The sequence below is a fragment of a genome, unplaced genomic scaffold, assembly GCF_019419815.1.
Source record: "Pyrus x bretschneideri cultivar Hongxiangsu unplaced genomic scaffold, Pyrus_bretschneideri_v1 Contig5, whole genome shotgun sequence".
Lineage (NCBI taxonomy): Eukaryota > Viridiplantae > Streptophyta > Magnoliopsida > Rosales > Rosaceae > Pyrus > Pyrus x bretschneideri.
The window spans coordinates 2,971,233-2,997,989 of record NW_025999787.1 but is presented as its reverse complement, the minus strand read 5'-3'; the positions used below and the strand labels follow the sequence as shown (position 1 = coordinate 2,997,989).

The window sequence follows — 26,757 nt, the reverse complement described above, 5'->3', positions numbered from 1 at the left end:
AGAGAATTATAAGCAAGCTTCAGTTCAGTCCTTTTTAAATCAAGCATTTTCATGTACTTTTTAAGAAACTTTGAAGTGACAAAGGGTTAGGTGTTTTGCTACTATGTTAATAAACAAATAAATAAATTGGAGCTGTTTCGAATAAAAAAAGGTGCAAGACATGCCACCCTCTACTTCGAGGTTAAGGTTGAGCAATCTTTATTTGCACCAAGAATCAAGTTTTATGTCTTTACAGTACTAATCAAAAGTCCTTACATTGGCGTTTTGAGGCACATACAGAAGGCAGAGAAAAATAAATACAATATATATATATATATAGTATGAAATTTAATCCAAAGAAGAAGCAAACAAACAAAATATCCATAAATTGAGTCATACCTTAGTTGGAGAATTAAAAACTTCAAAATCATCATTCATCAATAGAAAACTTGTTTTTCTCTAGGGTTTTAGTCGGAATGAATATATGATAAACAAAAGTGATGCTAGGGTTTAATTATAGCATGTGAGTCTATTGATAAATTTGATTTTTATTATTAATTCATTTTGTACTTAATAATAATTATGCAATACGGTAAAATAAACAATTGACATTTAAAATTTAAGTTGAGTCTAGCAAGTGGTTGATAGGTTTAAATAAAATTTCCCAAAATAAATGATTGCTAATCCCATCCCTCTTTACTTCACTGTTCTTTCGCCTTTCTTTCAAATTTTCAGTCTCCCTGAAATACCCGAGTTTACTGAATAACCCTAATGAAAATCGATCGCATCCAAAAGCTACCACGACGGTCAGACACCACGCATCTCGGAAAATGATTGCAGGGAAGGTGTTTGACAAAAAGCCTCGGAGAGAGAGAGAGAGAGTAAACAAACACATAATTATCCCGTCTCCAACAACAACAAAAAAAACCCAATTATTTACTCGGCCGGCTAAAGAGTAAAAAAAAAAAGTTCCCCTCTGCAATCACTGATTGATGCTTTTGCTTGCTTCGACCCCATGGCATTGTTCCCACACATGCCGGCCTCTTCTGGTTGTCCTAGTTTTATATATTCTTTGCTTTGCTCACGTATTGGGGGCGTCGTGATCTGTGCACTCTTTTCTGGGTGTTTGATTAAATTTGAATTTGTGTTGGTTTTTTTTTGTTTATTTATGGTCTCATCCCATCTTATGGTGTTTGGTGGTGTGGTGGTGGTGGGTGTGGGTGTGGGGTTTTGGGGTTTGGTCATTTGATGTGAGAGAGAGAGAGAGAGAGAGAGAGAGAGAGAAGGGGCAGCACGGCATTTGTTTTGACTAAGTTGGACTTGGATTCCTACTTACGTTGCTTGGTGCCATCTTTATCCCCTTTTTTTCGCTTTTGATTAAACAACTAGTTTGTGTCTGTGTCTGTGTCTGTGTCTGTGTTCTTCTCTCCACCCAATTTCATGAAGCTCTTGTTTTCCTTTTCCTAGACAGAGAGAGGGTGGAAGGTTCTCTCTTCCCACCTCAGCCATGGCTCCACCTGGGAAGGTTTCTGAGTTTTGCAGAGAAGGCAATGACTGGTAATCTCTCTCTCTCTCTCTCTCTCCCTCCCCCCCCCCACCACACCAGTTTCATGAACAGAAGTACAACACCTTTTCTTCAGTTGTTCAACTTTCTAAATTATTGTTCTTGGGATTGAATTCACGACCCCTTAAGGCCAAATTCTTATTATATTTCAGTTTGAATTCAGATAAAATTCTATTAATCAGTTTCAAATAATACCCTCTTTGTTAAATTGCAAATTGTTTATTTCATTGGTTTATACACTTGATGAACACAGTAATACTATACAACCGCTTTTCTTCAAGATTTCGATCTTCACAGTAATTTGGGACTTAATCAGACTCTGATTATATTCAACCGTAGCCTTTAATTACATAATTGAATTCAGATAGAGTCTTATAATTCAATAGGAAATAGACCCTATTAGTTAGAGCTCAAATTGATTATTTCATTGGTGTATGTACACTTTCATGAACAGTAATATGACCCCTTTTCTATGTTTTCTAAGTTTAATCCTCCCAATTATTGTCCTTTTAGGGACTTAAATTTAATGCGATATCGAATTTATGGCCTTTAAGGACAGAGGGCCAGAGTTTGTTATATTTAAATTACAGCTTTCAATTCCATGATTCAGTTCAGAACTTCAGATAGAGTTTTATAACTCAATCTCTTAGAGCATCTCTGATGGAGAGATGCAAATTTGAGATGTAAAAGCCTCATATACATCCCATTTTACATTTCCAGGGAAGTTTAAATGTTAGTTCTACTCGACTGGGAGAGATGTAAATTTGGGATTACATTTATTGTTCTCCCTTTGATTGGTGGGGCCCACATCTAAAAGATGTAATACAAGATGTAAATTTACATTTTTATCTATATCTTCGGGCGAAGATGGATATTTTACATCCCGCCATTGGAGTGTTTTCTGGCCAATTAAAAATGTAAAACGCAATTTCGAGGTATTTTGCATCTTCCATTGGAGATGTTCTTACAAATCCTTTTTTGGTAGAATGGAAATTGATTGTTTCATTGACTTAATGTATGGAATTGGAGAGGCTATGTAATTGATGTGGTGTTTTCTTTCTCTGTCAGGTTTTGCAAAGCGCGATTGCCGAGTGATATAACTGTCGTGGTGGACGGCGTGAACTTCCACCTTCACAAGGTATGCGCCTATCATTTGCTATGGTGGATTATGGAATTTTGTGATTAAAAGTGGATATAAACCAGTACCAAGGTTTCTTTTTCGGGTAAATACTAATAACAAGGTTTAGGTTATTCCCAAACCTCAGAAATTAATTGTTGACTGGCTTTTTAAGATTGTCAAAAGCATTTCAGTTTCCCTGGTAGTTGGTGGTGCATTATAACTCACAAACTTTCAATATATGTTTCTATAACGAAAGAAGGTATTTACCTACTGAAAGCCGCATTAATGTGGACTGTGGAATATGTAAGGATGTCTGTATTCTGAAAATCAAAGCTTTGAGCATTATTGCTTCATTTCACTAATAGTAGTTATCATGTTTCGTAGATTTATATTCTGGATTTTTTCTATATTTGTGTCTGTTCTGGCGTTGCTCTCATTGTTATGGTGAATTCTTAGAATTATTGGAATTATTACTTATGACAATTCTTTACTTATCACAGTTGTTATGGTGAATTCTTGGAATTATTACTTATGACAATTCTTTACCCTCCAGTTTCCTCTCATATCAAAATGTGGGAAGATATCACATATGTATGAGTCCAAAAGCACATGCGGGAGCATTTTCACTGCAGTTCTGGAGGAACTTCCTGGTGGCCCTGACATGTTCCTGATTGCAGCTAAATTCTGCTATGGTATGCGAGTGGAATTGACTCCAAGAAATGTAGTGATGGTGTACTGTGCAGCGGACTACCTTGAAATGACAGATGAGTATGGAGAAGGAAACTTGCTCTCAAAGTCGGAGAGTTTCTTCCATAAGAATGTACTTCACAACTGGAAAGACTCTATCTTGGCTCTTCAAAGTTGCGAGCCTGTTATCCAGTGGGCAGAAAAGCTTCACATAGTAAACAAGTGTGTAAATGCTATATCAGTGATGGTTTGTACAGATCCTAGTTTGTTTGGATGGCCTATGATGATGTATGGTAGCTTACAGAGTCCTGGTGGAAGCATCCTATGGAACGGAATTAACACCGGAGCGAGAATTCGAAGCTCTGAGTCTGACTGGTGGTTTGAAGACATCTCATACCTCAGTGTGAGTTTATTTGAGAGGCTTATCAAGACAATGGAAACAAGGGGTATTAGACCTGAAAACCTAGTGGGTTCTGTAATGCACTATGCCAGAAAGTACCTACCTGGCCTAGGACGATGGCAGGGTGGACGACATGGTATACCCAGAACAGTTACAAGTTTCAGTTTGACACCCATTGCCCTTGATCAAAAGGTAGTTTTAGAAAGCATTGAAAAACTTCTTCCCCGAAAGAAGGGGAAATCGTTTTGCCGTTTTCTACTTGGTCTTCTTCGTGTTGCATTAATATTGGGTGTCAGTCAAACCTGCAAGCATGCTTTGGAGAGGAGAATAGGGATGCAGCTGGAATTGGCAACCCTAGATAGTCTTCTAATTCCTACTTATTCAAATGCTGACACATTGTACGATACTGACTGTGTTGAACGGATAATCCATCATTTTGTGTCGTCAGAATCAAAGGTTACACCACTTTCTCCATCATCTGTCAACATGGAAACATCACCTTCGTCAAGACCTTTACAGAAAGTTGCGAAGTTGGTAGATAGCTATATTGCGGAGGTTGCTTCAGATGTGACTTTAAAACCAGGAAAGATACGCTCTCTTGCGGAGGCTCTCCCAGAATCTTCAAGAACATTATATGATGGGCTGTATAGGTCGCTGGATATATACTTCAAGGCACACCCTTGGCTCACAGATAAAGAGAAGGAAGATCTCTGCAGCATCATCGACTTCCAGAAGCTATCTATTGATGCCTGTTCCCATGCATCCCAAAATGAAAGGTTGCCACTCAGAGTTGTTCTTCAAGTACTGTTCTTTGAGCAGATGCATTTGAGAACGGCTCTAGCTGGTTGTCTTCATGGCTTGGAAACTCATAGTGGCCCTGCAGGTCCTACGACTGTCCCAGGTGACATGACTGGCCAGATCATACAGAGGGATGGGTGGGTGACTATGGTGCGTGAGAACCGGGTTCTAAAGGTGGATATGGAAAAGATGAGATCTAGAGTCGGTGAACTCGAAGAAGAGTTCAGTCAAATAAAGCAAGAGATGAAGAAGGTGAGCAAATCACACAGCTCCCTCAGTTCTCCTCGTATGGTTGGCAGGAGAATCGGGTGCAGTCTTCTTTCGCGACCATCTGATGCTAAACCAGATACTATTCAAAGTACGCAGCCCTCCCCAAGATCATCAGTTGAGCAGGGACGCCCTTCGACCTTGCATATTAGACACAAAAAAAGTTCCTCATTGTTTTGAGAGCCAGTCTATAAGCAATTGAAGTCTGCCTCGGTACGTAGAGGCTTTGGTTGGTTCACAAAAAGTACCCAAGCAAGGAATGGATAGTTCATACGTACTCAGAAGCCTCGAAGCAATTCCATGTTTTTGAGAAAGTTTCATTTTCTTCATATTTCTGTTAACCAACCAGAATAGTTTCCGAGTTATAGGGCAACGATTGGAACTTGGCCGATATCAGGAGGAACCATTATATTTTAAGAAGTTACTCTTACCTTACGTGTTACAGGATGCTAGTCCCATCCAAGATTCGAAATCAGAAATCTGTGCTCCGCATCTTGATACGGAGGTTTGTTACATGTAAATACACTTTGTTTTGCACATATTTTTTTTCTAGTTAGCATGTTTATGGGTTTATACATGTACATGTTTATGACCCGAATTGTAACTTATAGGTCTGTGAAATAGTGGAAATATACAAAATTTGAATTTGCTTGCCTTCCTTTGAGGTGTCTTGATTTTGAATTGCTATTCATTAAACAGTTGAAAGTATCTGTAAATGAAGGATTGTAATCGAGGAAAGCATAGGGAATGTACGAGTCTCTCTTAAGTGGGGGATTCTACTATGTTATGTGATGTGAGCGATAGAGAGGGAGATAAATAACCGGTTACATCCCCGGTTCTTTGGTTTAAATACTGTGGAGCTAATTTATTCAAATTCTAGGCAGAGAGCCAAAAGTTTCATCGTTCTGCATCTATATATATAAAAGGGAGAGCCCCAGTTTGGTGAAGCTTTCCAAAATGCCAAGAAAGCCCCTTTGTTTTCTTCACAATCCAGATCCACAAAAATCGGAAAATGGGGACAAACTGGTAAAAACAAAACTACTGTCCTCATAATAGGTGAGAAGCTCAAATAGGTGAAGCTTTCAATATTCCAATCATGTCCTTACTTTGATACAGAAAATAATTAAAAACCGCCCAACAAAATAGGGACAAAATAGTAATATTGTACCATTTAGAAATCAAACGTGGAAGAGACAAATTCCACCACGTTTGCAAATCAGTTTTTCTCAAATTGTTAGATATCCTTGCTGAGAAGGATAGGCGGAGGCCATTCCATCAGTTTATCTCAAACTGCAGATATCCCAGCGGAGGCCATTGGTAAAGGTTACGGTATTGAAGAAGGTTACGGTACTGAAGAAGCAGAAAAAAGACGTATGTATAGCGCAACAAGTCATAGCAGTTTCATTATATTTTAAAGATTAGAGGTTACGGGCACTAAGTACCACAAAGAGTTTTCTCTCTCATCCAAACGTTAGTGACGTTGGTGATTAATTTTAGCAACAAAAATACATTGAAGCCATCGCCATGGATCTGGGGATTGGTGGTGATCGAGGATTGAAAACCCTAGAAACTGGATGTTGACGTGTAGGGTTGAGTTGAGGAAAAGTAACGTGAAACCTGAACGGGCAAACGAAAACATTTGGTACTTCAAGTGTAGGTTGGTTTTCTTCTCTCTCATTTTTTTTTTCTTTTGTTCTTCTTCCTTTTCCAGCAAATTTTCTTATAACTACAGGCCACGATTGCTTATAAAGTATTAAAATCATAGGGTTTTGCACAAAAAGAGAGGAGAGGCTGACATTTGATGGGTTTCTCTTATTAATTGTTCATTCATTTATCCTTTTTTCTTTGTTTATTAATTTTATTGGCACAAGTTTTTTTCATTAGGGATAGAAATTTGGGCAATAATATGCTACTGTGATGTATCTTGCAAGGTTAAAGACGCTTCTATGCATGTTTGAAGGAACAATCTGAGTTTGTCCAACACTAGCGTGGTCATACAGGTTCGATTTTTCCCAATTGTAATCTTAATTTTTCATGTTCTTCACTATTTTGGTTAATTTGCTGCCATTTTATCTTATCGCTTTATTGTGTTCACTTCCAATATCATACTTGGAATCTCAACGCAACAGTCCAAATTGAGGAAAAGTAAACATGTAGAATATTTGCATTTAGCTTCTTCTCTATTCTTTGAGTTTGATATATATTTAAAAAGGTGGGTTGAAAAACATAAGTAAAATCATGTGTCATAGTTCCCTTCTAAGAGTGTCAATATTAGCATGGATGTTGGCAATGGCCACAGCTCAAGTCGTGGCTTGAACGAAGAGATGAAGAAAATGAGGGAGGAATGGATGAATAAAGAAGAAGAACACATGAAGGCTGTGGAGTTGGTTTAGTAAGATTATGCTGCCAAGCTTGATGATTTAGAGGCTCAAATTAGGTCAGTTTTAATATCAAATTAGCCTTCAAAAAAAAACAAAAAAATAAAGAAGAAATACTGAATATATGTTGCTAGGTTTATTTTATAGTTTCCATTTTTTTTCCTTGCAAGACTGATTTGGAACATCATGTTTAGCTTCACTCTGTTTATGTGTTTTTCTCTTCCAGGTACGGAGGTTTAAACAATATTAGTTCAAGACTAATAATATTGACCTCTCCATTAGCCCAAGGAAATAAAATTTGGGAGGATCAAGAAATGAATAGAGATTGAAATGTTAGGTCATTTTGTCTTATTTATTTGTTAATTTTATACTTATAACAACATTTGAACGAGTTTAAGTTTTTTCCTTAATCAAGGTAGAAATTGCTATTTTTTTTGTACCTAACAATGATCTCGATGCTTATTGTTCTATGTGGGCTGGTACAAAACACTCCAGAGAGTGAGCCAATTTTATTCGACCTTGGATTGGTTAAAAGAAGAAGAGCATGTGTTTTTCACAATAATCAATTTTCATTGAACTTGGAAAAATACTATTTGACCAACTAGGATTTTAGTTAGTTTGTAACTTAAGTTAAAACTATAGTGAAAGTATTAATGTCTGTACCCAGTGAACACCAATGGTAAACAGCTAATACAATACATCTTTAGGGGCGTGTAACGCCCATGATTAGAAATGACCTAACATTTAGAGATGAATAACCGAAAGGAAATCCATTTTCGTTTTCACGAGATTAGTGTGTGGTTTTTATTTTTATTTTTAATTTTTTAGGTTTGATCATGTATATGAGCATTTGGTAGTGAAACATGTATAGTGCTTCACAATTGAAAAGAAGTGGAATGGTAGTTTCAGGTAATTGTCGAGATTTTTGTTGATCCTCTTTTGTTGTGCTACCAATTTACGGTTCCTATCATGTAAATTGGTTGACTAAAATGTTAGCGTATGCAAAAAGCCTTTTGCCAAAACAAAGGGTAAATCATTACTGACACTGTAGGAATTTTGAAACGTGTAGGTGGACCGTATTTGATTGAGAATAAGATACCGTGCAATATCGATTTTGGCATGAATGTTGGGGATGAGGTATATATCTTAAACCAGATTACTTAATTATAGTTAAATTAACTTTTTTTTTCTTTTTCTGTTATGTAGCTGAAGCAGCTAAAGTTGAGTGTTTTAATCGGTTGTATATATCACCCAGTTTACCTGTTCCTACTGCTGCTCAACAGGGACGAGTTTCACAGCAGGTGAGTGAAAATTCTGGGTTCTTAATTTTCTATTTTCTGATTGAAATTTGATGGTATATCTGATTCAATTGGAAGACTAAGCTAAAAGTACAAGTGGTATTTTTTGGTTAATTTGTTGGTTTTTTGGATGGCTCTTCTGGGTTGTTGTTAATTGTATGTTTTTTGATTGAATTTGGCATCAATTTATCCAATGGATTAATGAGCTAAAACTACAAGTGGGGTTGTTTTGATTTTTGGGTTGTTTAATTTTCTGTTATTTTATTATGAGAAAATAAGGATTTGAACATGTTAATTAGCTAAGAATTAGTTTACATTGGACAATATATATGATTTTGGATTCATGTTGGTGTAGCTAGGGACAATTATATCTGTGGATGGATGTTGGGTTGGAAGGTCTACTCATAAAGAAGAACAAATCTAAGGGTAGAGTGAAACTGAAAAGCAGCCAAACTTAAATTGCAATTTGCCAAAGAGCACGATTGGCCCTTTGTTTTAAAATTTTCATACTTCTCATTCTTATGTACCCTTATGTATCGGTAACGTGTATTCAACTTTAAAACTTTATCCGAAACCATTTGGTGGGTGTTTGGAATTTTGGAATTAGATTTTCAATTTGGTTTGTGAATTGCTAACTTTATCAACTCCTCTTGCTTAACCTCAATTATTTCAGTTGGCATTGGTTGCAGACCAATTTGTTGAGGCTCGAAGAAAAAGGAAGGGGGGAAAGTGTATTCTTGCCATAGATTTTCTGTTGGGAGTGAGCATTGAAGAAAAGGGAAGGTGATAACAGCGGAAGAGGTGGCTTTTTGCTTTTGGCCTTTTGTTTTCTTCATTTTGCTTAATGTTGAGACTTGAGAAAAGAACTTCTAATGTTGAACCCCAATTCGAGAAGATAATGTGAAGAAAACAAATATTCGTAATTGTTATTATGTCCAAGATCAAACCAATTATGAACAATTGCTGTCCTTTAACAAAAAAAATTTTGACCGATGTTTAGTTATTCATAATCTTCTTCGTAATCTCAAATATCCATGTAGTCCAAAATCATCCCTAAACACCAGCGGGGTTCGAGAAGGATTTTGAATATCATAACAGTTATTCATAATTATGATTTTGTTAAGGAACCTTGCGTACATGCATTGTTTTTTTTTTTTTTTTTTTTTATTTTTTTTTTTTTAATCCATTTGAACCAAATCATCCCATCCCCATTTGCACCCCAACGACCAACAAAGCACCCCAAAATTTCTTAAGCTGTGTTGATCACAAATTATTGAAGATCATATCCTTAAACTAATGAACCAAAATTACTAATAAACATAATACCTAAGAAACCAAAATTACTAAAATTTTAAGGATATCATAACATTTTAGAGCTTATATGTGCATTGTTGAGTTATTAGAGCAAACTAATAAATATAATGAACCTACATTGAATACAAATTCTTCTTTGTCATGTGGTAGTTTTTTAGCCTCTTATTACGGGTTACACATTTCTAAAAACTTTTTATATTATGTCCAGCCCACATCCGTCATTTATGATAGGGTTTAGGGAAAGTTTAAAATTCTACTCATCCAGTTGACATAAAAATTAAAACTCTATAAACAATGCTAATTTATAAAAGAAAAAACATGAAAGGTAAATCATATCCAAGTCCTAACACCAACCGAGAAGTGTATATAAGCCCGTCATTTCCTTGCACTAATACTTATTACACTTCAAAAGTATTTTGTGATCATTTTATTTTGTTCTTTTGTATTATAGTGATGTGTAGATAAATGTTTTTTCTTCTTCTGTTCATAGGCATCTACGTAGACTTTTTCGTATTTATGGAATGTCACAGAATTTGTATTCAATTTAGGTTCATTTATTTTTAAATTTTTTAGATAAATTTTTCCATGGAGCGTGGCCAAAGTCGTGCAAGACAATGGCGTCAATCATTGAGTCCTAAAGAACATCAAAGATATCTAGCTCGACGACGTCTAATAGCACAAGAAAAAAGACAACAAATTCCAACTCTATATGATGATCATACTATGACATCCCCCAGTAACATACAACAAGAAATTCCTGGTATTTATTTCATATTCCTTTTTCTTTAACTCATACTAATGCAAAAAAAAAAAAAAATCTAATTTCTTATTTTTCTTTTAACCATGCAACAAGTAGGTCCCAATAATATACAAGAACGGGTTCAGTTGGCTAACTATGATGTTGAGGTCGACCCCAGTAATATAGAACAACAAATTCCTGGTATTTATTTCAATTTCTTTATTTGTATTTGTTTCACACGTAAAAAATTAGGTTATTTTTTAAGAACAAAATTTAGTGAATTGAAATCTCATTGTATTCTTTTCTTCGATACTTTCATATTGATCTCAATGTTGTAGTTATTTTTAGTGGTAGTCTTACGAAATATTAGACTCACAACTAAATATATTAAATATTAAAGACAAAATTTTTAACTAATCGTATTATAATGTGGTCTATTTATTAGAACAAATTGAGCATGAAAGCGCGAATTCAAGGGTTTTGTCAGATATCACAAATCATGATGACCAAACTTCTACTAGAATGCGTACTCATATGGGACAGTTGGCACATTCAAATAGGTCACAAATATCTTATGGGATACTCTCAATTCCTTCCCACAATGGTGAGCTTAGTATATAATTTTATCTTTATATAGATATGTGATTAGTTACAAAGAAAATTCTTATACTGAATGTTGGATATTCATGTAAAAATATCAGAAGAAGAACATGCAAATAGAACCAATTGTCATGTGCGCCAAACCAGAGGAAGAAGAAACCACAATTGTGCTAGAAATTATAATGAGAATCGGGGTATCCTAGGTTGCCAATTATCTGCTCCAACCACATGTCTGTACTGCTATGCACGATTGTTTGCTCGAGAAACTTTGAATATGTGTTGCTTGAAAGGAAGAATTGTTTTACCCCCAATACAATCCCCACCAGAAATGGTTGCTCTTTTCTCTGACCAAACAAATGAGGGTAGACACTTCAGGCAAAATATTCGAGCTTACAATCATGCATTTGCATTCACTTCAATGGGAGTACACGTGGATGAAAGAATTAATATTGGTGGTCGTGGGATTTACACATTTCGTGCTCAAGGTGCATTATATCATAAGATTGGTGGACTTTTACCAAATGAAGGGAACAACCGTGATTTTTACAAGCTTATATATATGACACTGAGCATGAAGTTGAAAACCGAATGTGTGAAAGTGAAGTTTTAGATAGACGTCTGGTTGAAAAGATACAACATATGTTGAACAACCATAATCCTTTTGTTCATACATTGCGAAGCCTCGGACAATGCCAAGATTTGCCGAATTGCAAGTTGATCCTAAAAGAGCAACCAATAGATCGGCGTCAGTATAGTCTACCATCAGCATCACAAGTTGCGGCAATTATAATAGATGGAGATAATGCCACAATTGCAAATGGAAGGGATATCGTGGTGGAGACAATTAGTGGAAGACTTTCTCACGTCCGAGACTATGTTGGATTTTATGATCCCTTACAATATCCACTATTGCTGCCTTACGGTACATATGGATGGGATGTTAACAGTCGTGATGATGGTGGAAGAGCAATAACATGTTGCGACTATTATGCTTATATGTTACAGGTTTGTACTGATAACATAATTTACTTCCCGGTATATATAGATGAATGATGATTCCTATATTAAAAGCAATATATGAAATTTGCTTTTGTAGATACGCCATAATGGATCATCACTTTTGCTTCAAGGTGGACGTCTCTTGCAACAATATGCTATAGATAACTACATCAAAATTGAATCACAAAAACTTAGATGGTTGCGTTCTAATCAAGCCACAGTTAGAGCGGATCTCTACAAAGGACTTGAAGACTCTCTAAATGCAGGTCAACACAATGCAGGTATATATATCGTTTCAGTCATCGTTATTTAGAAATATAACTTTGTTTAAAGTGTGTACAATATATATAGCTAATTGAAAATAAAATATTATTAGGTAGCATCGGGCGTAGAATTATTTTACCATCATCATTTGTTGGAAGCCCACGTGACATGTACCAACGATATCAAGACGCAATGACTTTAGTTCAAAGATTCGGAAAGCCAGATCTTTTTATTACCATGACATGTAACCCAAGTTGGGAAGAAATCAAAAACGAATTACTCGCTGGACAAACTCCACAAGATCGCCCTGACTTACTCACTAGAGTATTTCGTGCAAAACTTGAGCAACTAAAAGAAGACATCATTGAAAAGGGGGTATTGGGCAGTGTTGTTGCTTACGCATACGTTATTGAGTTTCAGAAACGTGGTCTTCCACATGTGCATATGCTGGTTGTGTTAGATGAAAATGATAAGATCAATAACCCAGATGAGTATGACCGAATTGTTAGAGCTGAAATACCAAATGAAGATGTAGAGCCTCAACTTTATAATGTGGTGTTAAAGCATATGATTCATGGCCCGTGTGGGATTCATAATCCTCTATCTCCATGTATGAAAAATGGGAGTTGTAAGAGAAAGTTTCCCAAACCATTTGCACCAGTCACCGTTCAAGGGAATGATTCGTATCCAATTTATCAAAGGCGAGGAAATCGATTGCCCGTCTCACTTAATCGACAAGGAAACATAATGGTTGATAATAGTTGAGTCATTCCATATAATCCATGGTTGCTGTTAAGGTATGATTGTCACATCAATGTCGAAATTTGCGCAAGCATAAAAAGTGTCAAGTACTTATATAAGTATGTTTACAAAGGCCCAGACAGAGTGACAGTTGAAGTGCAATCAGACCCTCAATACGATGAAATAAAGCAGTTTCAGGATGCAAGATGGGTTTGCACACCAGAGGCATTATGGAAAATATTCAAGTTCATTATTAATCGAATTTATCCATCTGTTGAGCGAATGCAAATACATCTTCCTAATATGCACCAAGTTCAGTTTCGTGCCGATGAAAGCATAACAAATATTCTACATGATGAGAGTACAAGAAAGACAATGTTGACTGAATTTTTTACACTTAATCATGTGGATGCAGAAGCGCGACATTATTTATACATGGAGATACCATCACATTACAGATGGATTCAAGCTCAAAGAAAGTGGTCTAAAAGAAAGAATCGTAACAAGGTTATTGGGCGAATATATGCAGTTTCACCTGCTGAAGGCGAAAAATTTTACCTTCGGATTCTTCTTAATCATGTTAGAGGACCAACATCCTTCACAAACTTGAGAACAGTTAATGGGGTTTTGCATCCAACATTTAAGCAGGCAGCAGAACAACGAGGTTTGTTAGAAAGAGATGACAGTATTCGACAATGTTTGTTAGAGGCCTCCACAATTCAGATGCCGTCGGCTTTAAGAAGATTATTCGTCACCATATTGGTATATTGTGCACCAATTGGTGTTCGAGGGTTATGGGATGAGTTCTGTCCATTCATGATGGAAGATTATGTTTCCATGACTAACATAACTCCCACACTTGCTACCAACATACTCTTGCGTGAGTTGAACATACTTTTGGTTCAATTTAACAAGAGTATAAACGAGTTTGATTTGCCCCAAATGACAAGAGGAAATGAATCAAGTTCAGGAATGACCGGATGTATTGAAGATGAAATATCCATATGTATTCCACAACAAGATCTTGATGCAATTGAACGCTTAAATGATGACCAAAAAAGTGCGTTTAACATAATAATGGGTGCAGTTCAACGATCGGATAATGCAACTTTTTTTGTGGATGGTCCCGGTGGAACTGGAAAAACTTACTTATATCGCGCATTGTTAGCAAGCTTGAGAAGGTTGGGGCACATAGTATTAGCAACAGCATCATCTGGAATAGCAGCTACGATATTGTCTGGTGGGAGGACAGCACATTCTAAATTCAAGATACCACTTAGTCTTGATGCATCATCGATGTGTTCGATCGGTAAACAATCTGATTTAGCAAAGCTAATACAAAAGGCAAAGGCAATTATTTGGGATGAAGCAACAATGACGCATCGTCATGCATTTGAAGCACTCGATCGAATGTTCAGAGACTTAACAGATATTGACTTACCATTTGGGGGGAAGATAATGATATTTGGGGGAGATTTTCGACAAGTTCTTCCTGTTATCCGGAAAGGAACCAAGTCCGAACTAATCCAAGCAAGTGTTGTTAAGGCATCATTTTGGTCACAAGTAAAGATTTTAAAACTCAAACAAAACATGAGATCCATAAATGATTGTGAATTTTCAGAATTTTTACTTCGTGTTGGTGATGGGAATGAAGATGTTATTATGGATGATATGGTAAAACTACCTGAATGCATGGTGATACCATGGGAGAGTGAGCATTCCATTAATCAATTAATTGCCAAAATCTTCCCTGACTTAGAGGATCATATAAATGATGCAACCTACATGGTGGAAAGGGCAGTGGTAACTCCTACAAATGAAGACATTGATATGTTGAATGAAAAGATAATCAATATGTTTCCGGGTTTAGAAGAGACAATGTATTCATTTGATTCAGTTGAGGATGACGCAAGGAATTTGTATCAGCCAGAGTTCTTGAATTCAATCTCACTTGGTGGTTTGCCTCCACACAAGTTAACTCTGAAAAGAGGTGCTCCAATCATGCTTTTAAGAAATATTGATCCGAAATTGGGATTGTGTAATGGTACAAGATTATTGTGTCGTGGTTCTTACCGAAATCTTATTGATGCTGAAATTCTAACTGGACAATTTGCCGGATCCAGAGTTTTCTTACCAAGAATCCCTCTCAAAAGTACTGATACTGCTGGGCTTCCATTTGAACTTACAAGAAAGCAATTTCCAGTGAAACTAAGTTTCTCTATCACTATAAACAAATCTCAAGGTCAGACAATACCACATGTAGGCGTTTACCTTCCAGATCATGTCTTCAGCCATGGACAATTATATGTGGCTTTATCGAGAGGGGTCTCAAAGTCAACCACAACCGTGTTAGTAAAAAGTGGCTCCATAGTAGGCCAACAAGGTGTATTTACACGGAATGTAGTATACAAAGAAGTCTTGCTTCATTCCAGCTAATTATGGTGATTCCTAATAGGTAACAGCTTTATTAACGATAACCTTTCAGTATGCATTTCTCACTTATCAATTCACTATTTTTATTTTATTTTTAATTTTCTCACTATCGTTTGTAGATTGGCAATGAAAATTTGAAGCATCAATCATGAACAAATGGGTGGAAATTGCAGCATTGATGTCAATATGTAAACTTTCTTTTCAAAAGAAACAGTGACATATACATTCTACGAGTATTGTGAATAATGTACATATTGTTATGTAGGATTTATATTTTGACATTTAAATTGTTTTGTATTTTGCTACGAGTACTTACTGTTTACATCTACTATTTTTTATTTATTTACATATACTTGCTATCGTTCATAGGCTTTAGGTAGGAACTTGCATCTAAAATCGTATGTTGTTTGATAAGTGCATGAATAACATTTAAATCATTACTTTACACAAAGTAAAAATGAAAAACATGATAACTTTTTAGGACGTGCATGATAAAAAAAAAAGTTCCTCTTTGCACAATACATTTAAAGTATATCTTGACACTTACAATGGGAAAAACTAACACAATACACCTTTAGGGGCGCGTAGCGCCCGTGATGCAAAAATGTCTCTCGCACGCACGTTAGTGCGTGCAGAGAGGCTAGTAGACAATAAAGTTTGCACGGGCAGCATTTATCAATGTTTCGTATTTGCTAGGCTGGCTAGCCCAGCCTGTTCGGCTACTTTAGCGTAAAAATGACAAAAATTTGTTTCCAAATTGGCAAATGAACAGTTGCAAGATAAATCTAGCCTGGATGGAGAGAGAAAAATAGCAGATGTTAAATTTAAAATACTATTAAAACTGACTTTTGCTTTTGCCTTCTCTTTCCTCTTGAGCCTTCCTATCTGCTGCTCGCGTCTCTGCCCCTTGCGCCTCTTCAATTTGGCTTCCTCCATCGCATCTCCTATTATAAATATAGCTCGTCATCTGTTAATTTTTCATAGTTGTTCAGTCATTCTCCCATTATCATTTCAGTTGGGGGATTTTTTTTTATTTTATTTTATAAATGGTTGAGTTTGAAGTGTTTCTTTAAATTTGTAATTCAAGCAACAAGGTGAAATTTGGCAAGAAATGCAATCCGGTTGTCATTTTTTTTAGGGAAATGTCCAAATTGTCATACATCTTAAAATGATCAAATTATCATCCCATATAAATGGATTATCTAGAAGTTCCAACCCTTATTTCTCATTTTGTAAAGATAAAAACAGAGAGGAGAGAGAGAGAGGGAAAAAAAAAATATCTCACCCAATTTCAATTCGAGGAAACCTAACCCACTCATCTTCTTCATCCAAGCTCTCTCTCTCTCTCTCTTTTTCTCTCTCTCTCATCTCTCTGCATTTCGAATATGCACAAGAGCTCTCTCTCTCTCTAACCTACCCCTCTTCTTCAATTTTTACCTTTTCATTTGTAGGTTTTGTGAACTGGATTTGCTTAATTTTTCTTTTTGATTGATGGATTTTTGGAGTTGAAGTGATTGGTTTGGTGTTTCTTGGAGAAGACTCAAATCCTTCATTTTTATTTTTTATTTTTTTTATCATTTCTCTAATTTATATGTGGGTTTTCATTTCTTCTATCTTCTCCCTCCCTCTGCTCCCTCTCTCGATCCAAATTTACAAGCACTAAAATAGGATTTGGCTTTTACTACAATGAAATGAAAAAATGTATTAAAGGTCAATTGCCTTTTGGAGAAGAGATAAATTTGAGTGAAAAGAGAGAAATCGGAGTGGAAAGAAGGAAGAGAGAAGGATATGCACGAAATTGTTTCACGTACTTGTTCACTCTCTTCTTATTAAGCTCGCTCATACACTGTATTTACACGACATGCACATGTAATGCTCAAAGATCTGAGCTCAACCCAAAAACTCATAACTCACAGCTCTCTCCTCAAAATCTGAAGAAAAAAAAATGACGCAATTAGATAAATGACCTTAAACTTTATATGAAAAATTGAAGATTCATTAATTTCAATTTGGTATCAAATTTGATTGTGTTCAAATATTTCAAGGATTTGAAAATTGCAGTTTCAATGGGCACGAAAGAACCCAAATGAATCAAAGGAAGTTGTTTCACAAACTCGTTCGCTTTTTTCATATTTGGAGGGCCTGCTTCTGAATCAAAGGAAAAAGTAGTAAACTATGTTAATGCAAAGAGTATCAAAGATGTAAATACGCACCATATACATTATATGCACACCACATGCACATGATATGCACATAATTGGAGAAACTTTAATGGCAATATATTGATATAGTGGATACAATTAAAACATATTTGTTACGTATATAAGGTTAAAGTGACAGTTTGAAAGTCTTGTTATGTATATCAACCACCGTCTAACCGTGTACATGGAAAACATGATACTTGTTATCTTTATTTCATGGACACGCATAACCCTTAACGTCCTCTAATCTTTTTCTTAATTTCGTTTTTCACCGAGGCCAACTAGGTTGTGGTCATACTCACTAAATTTCAGGGCGCAACATACATATATCATAATTAGTGAACATTCCCGCAGACCATATGCACACCACATGCACATTACGGAAAAAATTTCACAAATTTCTGCAATTGAGAACATGAACCAAAAATTGTTCCATCCCAATTTTGTAGCACGTCAAAACTTGAAATTTATTCCACAACCTATATCCCCCATCATGAAACACAAACCGTAATTTAACTTCTAAGTATTAATTCATCTTACAAACAAACCATTTATTCCATAAATCATTGATGAAGGAACTTGGAACTAAACACCTTACCTTACTATGTATGTTGAAGCTTTAGTTGTCGGAAAAAAAAATGAAACTTTCCGGCCAAAATAGAAAATATAGTACAAAATTTAGCTCACTTTTCTCATCTCTCTAGCATCCCTTTGTTTGAAATCAAAGATATGAGGTCAACCCAAAACCCAGCTCATTCTTCTCGCCTCTCTTTGAACTTCCCTCTCTTCGAAATCGAGCTCAGAGATCTAAGCTCAACCCATAAATTAGGGCTCACGGAGCTCTCTTGACATCCCCCTCTTCCAAATGAAAACAATGATGGAATGAGCTGATGATTTTTTGTATTTATATGTGGTTAGTAATTTCGATTTTGTGCATGGCTTATGCATGGCCGGTTTGTCCTATTTCTGTCTCAAGATTAAAGAATTGTCCTATTTCAGGGTATTTCCCTGACAAATAATACGACAAAAATCTATAGTCCTATGGAGTATAGAATATTTCTAGCTTTTTAACGTTTAGACTTTTGTTTTTGTATTTTTAAACAAAAATATAATAGTAAAACACTTGAAATTCTTTGGCGCACCTTAGAAAATCTCACAATACAATAATCACTCCAAATTCATCTCTATTAATTAATGAAAGCCTCTTTGTCAACCAAAAGATAGTGAAAATACTACTTAGTCTTCTATCACAAAAAAAAAAAAAAATTGATGGGCAATAATGTAATTTTACAGGTCCAAATTTTACTGTTTTTTATTGAAGCCTTACATACAGGTGATGTTAAAATACCTCCAATATTAAAAAAAAAAAAAAAAATCCAAAACCATTTAAACTAAGAGCAGTTCTACCATGGGCAATAGCTCGGTGGACTAGCTCTTAAACAGGGCCAGAAAGCCTAAGCAACTTGGTCTAGCGTGTGCTGGTGATGGAGCCTAAGGGAGAGGCCTGGAAGGAGTTGCCAGCCCGAGAGCCCGAAGGGCATGTGACACAAGGCTGGCATCTGGGCGACGTCAGCCACGTGGTGGATAGGCCTGGACAGAGTCGAAGAGCGGCAACACCCTGATGTGGTGATGGACAGGCCTGGACAGCTCTTCGTAAAGGTCAATCTCGACACCGATGACGCTGATATCTCGGAGACGGAGGGCGAGTTTCTCGCCAACTCAAGAAGGGGCGACAACGACTCTCCCTAATGCTTCCTTCTCCCTTCGTAAAACGATGCCCAGCTGGAGTCCTCCGCATCCACAACATGTGTCCCGCTCGCCAACACGTCGATGCTCCTGCTCGTCTACTTCCACAATGCGCTGTAGACCGAGCTCTTCGATCCCTGCCTCGTGACCACCGCCTCCTTGAAGAGTGGATCACATGACTACCAAGACCACGACTTCTTTCTCTTGCTTTTGCGGCGGTTTGAGTTCCTCAAGCTCGCGTATGAGTACCACTGCTCTGCAGAGGACGAGGTCATCTCAAAGTTTCCGAATTGATTAACAGTTCCTAATTTTTCGTAATTTAACTAATTAACTAAATCAAACTCCTTAAAGCTGAATTCTTTAGTTCCGAATTAGCTAATTGTTTCTAATTTCTATTTAGAAATTAGAATTGCATAATTTGATTAGTTAATTGCTTAAGCAAACTGTTTTAAAGATGAAAACTTTAGTCAAAATTTGACTAGTGTGAGAAGCGGCATTAACTTTGCAATGGAATTTGCATCTTTAATCTTTAATCTTTAATTATTACTTTTCTTAAAATAATTATTTTGTATTATTTTATAAATAAAAAAATTAGTATTATTTTATTGCTTATTGCTAAGGCTATTCAATGTAGGAGTCGAGATGTAAAGGGCAATTACTGTTCATTAAGGGCAATTACTGTTCACTGGTGGATTAAATAGTGAATAGCCCTAAAGGCCTTAGCAACGGTGGAGTTGCTCTAAACAAAGACAGATTCAATCTTGAGTGTGTTGTCCAACTAACTTTATTTACTAGCGTAGAAAAGGAAAAAAAACTAACTTTATTTACTAAATTAAATGAAAAGCCGAAGCAGGCTTAACATCAGCCGACGCTTTGGCCGAGTGGTTAAGGCGTGTGCCTGCTAAGTACATGGGGTTTCCCCGCGAGAGTTCGAATCTCTCAGGCGTCGAATATTTTTTTAATTTTGTAAACTGTTTTACAGCCAATCACTTTCAGCCACGTGGTTATTTTCCACGTAATAAACCCCAGGGGTGGATTGCCCGCCAGAGTTTTATCCTCTATTTTCTTATATTTCCCAAACTGTTTTACAGCCAATAAACTTCTGCCACCTATTACCTTTTCACGGTCTCATCCGCAGGTGATTACGATCCCTTCAGTCAAAGTTGTTTTGGAACAGTGAGTCTGTGACTTCCCTTCGTGCCAGTTACACACAATGTCAGTCTGTTCGCCACCATTGCATGCCCACCTCCCAAACGCCGTCGTATCCAGCTCCGCCTCCGAAGGCAGAGTTCCTCTGCACTGTCTCCAAAGCCCTAATCCCCATTCCGAACTCACAAACTCGTTAAAGCTGGTGGCTTCGCACCATTTGCCGTCTCGCAACCGCCGTTTCCATCTCAATTGCGCGGGATCAGAGACTGCCTCCGTCGCGGGAAAAAATGGTGATTTCACGGAGGTAAAAGCGATGGTTTTTGAGCCGAAAATCGACGGTGGTGATGGCGGCGATTCATTTGGTGGCGGAGGAAGAGGAGAAGGAGACGGCGGGGGTAAAGAGGATGGTGGAGAGGAAGAGGAGTTTGGGCCATTGCTGAAGTTTGATGAGGTGATGAAGGAGAGCTGAAGCTCGGGGTATGAAGCTCCCTTTAGACATGGTTGAGGCTGCAAAGACTACTAGGCTCCGGGAAGTGTTTCTTCTCCGCTACTTGGATTTGCAGGTTTGAATTTTTGCTTAATCTGGTCGTCGTTTCTGTTGAAAAATCTTTTACGCTACGATTTTTATCGGGTTTGTGATTGAATTTTGGTTATTTTGTGTTTTGATAATTGAATTGCAGGGGTCAGTTTGGCCACTGGGTTTTTTGATGAAGTACTGCTCAATGCTACGTAATCGGATGATGGCTGATCCTTCCTTTCTTTTCAAAGTTGGGACAGAGGTTTGTTTTTGTCTGTTTTCCGTTTCGGTTTATAGTTTTTGAGTGGTTTTTATTATTTTGAGTGATTGGTGGCATTGGTGATAATTCTACAAGTTAGATTACATGTATACCTTGCGTTGAATCTGCACTGGTTTACAATTTCTGCTCTTGTTAACTATTGAATAGGTTTTTCTTCGTCCACCTTTGTAATGCAGATAGTCATAGATTCTTGTTGTGCAACATTTGCAGAAGTTCAGAAAAGGGGAAAGGATTTTTGGGCTGAGTTTGAGTTGTATGCTGCTGATCTTTTGGTTGGAATAGTGGTTGACATTGCTTTGGTTGGCATGTTGGCACCCTATGCTCGGATTGGAAAGCCGTTAGTATCACAGGGTCTATTAGGAAGCGTGCAGAAGGCTTGTGCTGCTCTTCCTAGCAGGTTAGCACTGCAACGCAGCATTTTATGATACTCGTATTCTGCTGTAGGTCATTTAATGTTATCTATCAATGGTTACTGCGTTTAATTTGCATTTGGTAAGAGCTCACGTTGGATTGTTTACTCTGATTGTAGTCCATCTTTCCAGTCATCTCTGTTTATATTTTTAATTTGTTTCATCGTTACTCAAGTCAGGGTAAGAAAGACTGCGAAATTCTTAGGAAACATAATTCTTCGTCATTCTGCTCTTCTTAGATAGCTAGAAATGTTAAACCTTTAACATCATGCTCTGTTTGACTATTTCTGCCTGTATTCATCTATACACTAGCCTCTATATCTGTATTTTTATTATCCATATCTTCTCATTAATTTCAGTCTCTTATCCATTTAGGTTGACCAGTGTAAATGTTATTCTTATCATTCGTTTTTTAGGTTAGTTAGGTTCTCTTGTTTAAGAGGTCATGATCATCATTTACATATATCATGATATCTATTTTTTGCTCCAATTAAATATATTTTATCTTGTTTAGAGGTCATTGTTTGTTGGACATTGCAATGTCAACAATTAACTCTTAGGGCTGTTCCGCTATTGCATATTTACCCGATCGGATTTCAATACTGAATTTGTCTGCTTTGGGATACTTAAACTCAATATGAAAGGGTTTGAGTGAGCTTGTTTATTGAGCAAAGCTGTTTCCTTTCATTCTTCCTTATTTACTGTTTGGTTGCCTCCCAATAATTTGTGAGCCCCGTGTCGAGCTACAGAAAATGATGAAAACACAATGACTGACGTATTGACATCAAATTTCTTTTCCAAAATTGGGAGTGGGACTCAAGGTTACCATTTTGGGACCACATGATTGTATTCTCCTATCTCTTGAATCTGACTTCAAACCAATGAGTCCTCCTAGCATTCTTCTTTTGTGAACCGTTGCATGATCTTCAATAATTATTCACCATTCCTCTTTTGCAGCGTCTTTGAAGCCGAAAGGCCGGGATGTAAATTCACAGTTAAGCAGAGAACAGCCACATATTTCTACAAGGTAAAACATCTTATTAGTGATGTTGTTAAGTTTTTTCTTGTAACGGATAGATAGGTAGTTGCCCTCTGGACTGTAAATGTTAATGACAAATGCTTCATCAAGATGAGAAGGGGTGGAGTTTTTCACTGTCTTCAGTTTTTCAAATGTGGTTCTTTTTAACTATTCTCTCTTCAAATTAGGTTTCTTTACCAGCTGTACTATTTTAATTTTCTAGACCAAAATATGGGTTCTGGTTCTCATTAATTGATTGGAACATGTTGGTCCAGGGTGTGTTGTACGGATCAGTTGGGTTTGTATGTGGTCTTATTGGACAAGGAATTGCAAATATGATCATGAATGCCAAAAGGTATGCTTTTATCCATATAATTTTCATGTTATTTCAGTTTCTTTGTCAGATGTCATTCACTCTTTTTTGGATATCTGCTATTAAATGTGTTTTTAAAGGCCCATTGATATCCATTTCATTTTTAGGGTTTAGTTGTCTTTTTTTTTTTTTTTTTTTTCTTTGTGCGAGAGGTAGAGGGAAACTATATGGGGAAAAGAGGGACGAAGAAGGGTAGAGGGAGAGAGGAGGGAGTAATGAAGGAGTGTATGAAACAAAACTTGAAGTGAAAACAACTTGAATGTGTATTCCGTTTTGAATTTTCATTTTATGTACCATTCTATATCCATATCTTCCACATCTCTCCCGTCATCCTTCCTCCCCCTGTCTCCATCTCTCCTTTCTCTCATGTAATATCTTCTCTATTTGTAACAGAAAAATGAAATGATTGTCAAACTGTCCCTAACTTTTATACTTATATAGTTATGTACTCATTAGAAAGTAAAACACGTGAAACATGAGACTTACATTTTAACTTATTTTATTTGAGGAGGTTCATCTACCACATTTCCAGGTTGAGCAGAAAATGAAATTTATATTATTACTTAACATTGATGTCATTGGAAACATATATATCTATGATATTTTAAATTGAGAGTCAGGTGGTTAGATGAAGGTCTTTCCCTGACCTGCAGGGAAAGGGGGCTTAAGTCTTCTATGTTATAGCTACACAGATTGATTATCTTTTGAACTTTAGGAAGCATTAAATGGAACTTCCACTGGAATCATGCATGAATGTACATCTTACCATGAAGTTCGTTGATGAAAGGCTGATCATGTTGCCTGCCTAACATAAAGATCCTTCCACTGTTAATTTGTTTTTGTGCACAAAGGGGAAAATGTGTGTGTGTGTGTGTTTTCTATTTCTTTTTCTTTTTTAATTTGTACTGACAACCTGAATTGGGTGTTTTGAATAGTATCAAATATAAGGATCGCCCAAAACTTCCACCGAACCAAACCAAAAGGAAAAGATTTCTTTATTAATGACAATTATTCACTCTCTTATTCTTATGTGTCATCAGGAGCGTAAAAAAGTCAGAAGGGGACATACCCGTGCCTCCTCTTGTGAAAAGTGCTGCTCTTTGGGGTAGGTCCTGCTCTTTTGTTCAGATTTCAATTCTTTTCCTCATTGAACTATGTACTACTGTGTATCTGTTAAGCAAGTTTCCCTGTGTCTTAGTTGTGAAGTCATGGAATAAATGTAAACTAAAAGATATGCATAAATACTATTTTAACAAATGCCATCTCACAAAATTAATTCCTGGTACTGGTGTAAATTTGTGTGGAACTTTTTTTTTGTCTGTAAAGAAACTGAAATAATGAGCCTGTAACTTTTACAGTTCTACAAGAAAGAAAAAACACTCAGAATATATGGATTATAGGGTAAATTTTCTATCTGATATGAAGTGGAATCTATGATATAGGAATAATGTGAAATGGTACTTGAGGACACAGCTTTTGTTTTTGCACCTGAAAGAATAGTATATTAGCTATACCAATTGTTTCTGAGATCTTCAACAGAGCGGATGTGTATTCTTGTCCCAAACCTAAAAGATATGTTAATGTACTTGTCACTGCAAGTTGTTTACGCTTTATTCATAGGATACACTAATGCACTTGTCACTTTGATTATTTGTGTATATATTTGCATGTGCAACCTGCGAACCTCAGTGATTAAACTGATTAGTTATGTCATGTGTGTTATTGTATGGTGCAATTCAAATGTGGGTTCATCTCGGTAGTTTGAATGTAACAATCGGACCAGGTTGTGGTTAGGGGGATATTATTGTACACATAACCATCGACTTTACACCAACTGTTTTGGTCTGTTAATCAGGTGTGTTCCTTGCTGTCTCATCCAACACTCGTTATCAGATCGTAAATGGTCTGGAAGGGCTGGTTGAAGCATCACCTTTGGCAAAGCGCGTTCCGCCTGTTGCAATGGCATTCACTATAGGTGTACGATTCGCCAACAATATATACGGTGGTATGCAATTTGTAGACTGGGCTAAATTGAGTGGAGTGCAATAGCAGCAATGCATACCGATTACCAACATGCTCCCCAGTTTTTAAATGTCAATCGGACGATACGTTCTTTTACATTTTGGCTCAGATTTTTCCGCTATAGATCATTTCATTAGGGGGATAGATCATTTTTTTTTTTTCCGGGCAATTTAAGTGATTTAATGTGAAAGTAAAACATTTTGTTAGTACTTGATATTGGTAATGTTAGTGGTAATAAACTCATATATGGCTGCCCTCTCACAGAAAGTGGGATCCACATGAGCGGACCTATAAGCTGTAAGAGGGCTGCCGTATGCAGCATCCATATATAAGAATTCTCGTGCTAGCAATGGCATGCCTCTCGTCTACTACATGATCTTTTACTATCTTAATTAAATAATGGTAATGATCAACCCCGTGGGTGACTGATTTTTGAGCCATTTTTTACGGTTGATGCATGTGGAGGCGACTGAAGGTTGCAATTTCATTTGAAAATGGTGCTATTGTGCTTTGTATTTATGATGACTGGTTAACAATCGGGCAACCACTGCCTTTTGTGAGAGTTTTCCTCTCCTGTGTGAGAGTTCCTTCACTCTCCCCCTCTTCAGTTTTGGTTTGCCTTCGCTCGAGCTATTGTTTTGAGAGCCGCCAGCATGGGAATTCGGCGTCCATCGCCGTATTTCCTTTTCTATTGTCTTCTTGTCTTCATTTTAATTTATGCATCCTTTTAAAAACCCTAGTCTCAAACTTGAAGCCTATTTCCCCTACTTTTCTACACAAGAATCGCATGTCAAACCTGCTTCACGTGAAAGCTTATTATTAAGCCTTCTTATGACAAGATTCGTTCGAATCCTCCTATTTTTCTACAAAGGATTCAGGAGGACATTTGTGGACCGATTCACCCTCCCTGCATTCCATTTAGATATTTTATGGTTTGGGTTCATGCTTCCACACATGTGTCACACGTGTGCTTGTTGTCAAGCTCACGGCTCACCACCTTGATTATCTTATCAAATATATTCAATTGTATAATGCTGGAAAATTCACATCTAAAACTTTTGATGACTATTGCATGTCGGTTGGGGTTGAAGTTGAACATCCAATACCCCAAGTTCACCCCTAGAACAGTCTGGTAGAGGCATTCATTAAGCACTTACAAATGATTGCTTGATCGTTGGTTATACGTACTAAGCTCCCGATTATTACTTGGGGCCATGCAATATTGCACGCAACCATGTTGGTCCGCTTGAGGCCTATTGTGACCCAATTGTATAGCATCCTTCAGTTAGTTGCTAGATACGAACTTACGTACAAAAATGGGGCCTCAGTGAAGGATGATAATCTATGTCTGATATGATTCTCCTTCAATTATTCGTTACTTAGAATCTTTGACAAACGATTTGTTTACTGCTTATTTTGTGGATTGTTACTCCTACAAGACAATCTTCCTGTCGTTAGGA

The 26,757-nt window shown here is 36.8% G+C and overlaps 3 protein-coding genes and 1 non-coding gene across 5 annotated transcripts; all 4 read left to right on the top strand.

Annotated features, from left to right (window-relative positions):
- The first annotated feature begins 1,234 nt into the window (after nucleotides 1-1,234).
- Nucleotides 1,235-5,473, top strand: LOC103954742 (BTB/POZ domain-containing protein At3g44820). Of its 2 annotated transcripts, none has more exons than XM_048569274.1 (3): nucleotides 1,235-1,536; nucleotides 2,612-2,681; nucleotides 3,164-5,473. In XM_048569274.1, exon 3 carries the CDS (start codon nucleotides 3,253-3,255, stop codon nucleotides 4,993-4,995), a length of 1,743 nt encoding a protein of 580 aa, XP_048425231.1. In that variant the 5' UTR covers nucleotides 1,235-1,536; nucleotides 2,612-2,681; nucleotides 3,164-3,252; the 3' UTR covers nucleotides 4,996-5,473. The 2 variants fall into 2 exon arrangements, with proteins under 2 accessions (XP_048425231.1, XP_009364840.2); XM_009366565.3 differs by having other exon boundaries at nucleotides 1,239-1,536; nucleotides 3,217-5,473.
- Nucleotides 5,474-13,950: 8,477 nt separating this feature from the next.
- LOC103933280 (ATP-dependent DNA helicase PIF1-like) lies at nucleotides 13,951-15,584 on the top strand. Its single transcript, XM_048569131.1, has one exon. The coding sequence runs from the start codon at nucleotides 13,965-13,967 to the stop codon at nucleotides 15,582-15,584; it is 1,620 nt and encodes a 539-aa protein (XP_048425088.1). The 5' UTR covers nucleotides 13,951-13,964.
- A 4,811-nt stretch (nucleotides 15,585-20,395) lies between these two features.
- On the top strand, nucleotides 20,396-20,477 carry TRNAS-GCU. Its single transcript has one exon. It is a non-coding gene; the product is annotated as a tRNA-Ser (tRNA).
- Nucleotides 20,478-20,704: 227 nt separating this feature from the next.
- LOC103954741 (protein RETICULATA-RELATED 1, chloroplastic-like) lies at nucleotides 20,705-25,665 on the top strand. Its single transcript, XM_009366564.3, is given in 8 exon segments — nucleotides 20,705-21,143; nucleotides 21,145-21,240; nucleotides 21,358-21,456; nucleotides 21,651-21,871; nucleotides 22,842-22,911; nucleotides 23,178-23,257; nucleotides 24,316-24,380; nucleotides 25,131-25,665. Coding segments are annotated over 8 exon segments (1,227 nt in total). The 5' UTR covers nucleotides 20,705-20,741; the 3' UTR covers nucleotides 25,325-25,665.
- Nucleotides 25,666-26,757: the final 1,092 nt, after the last annotated feature.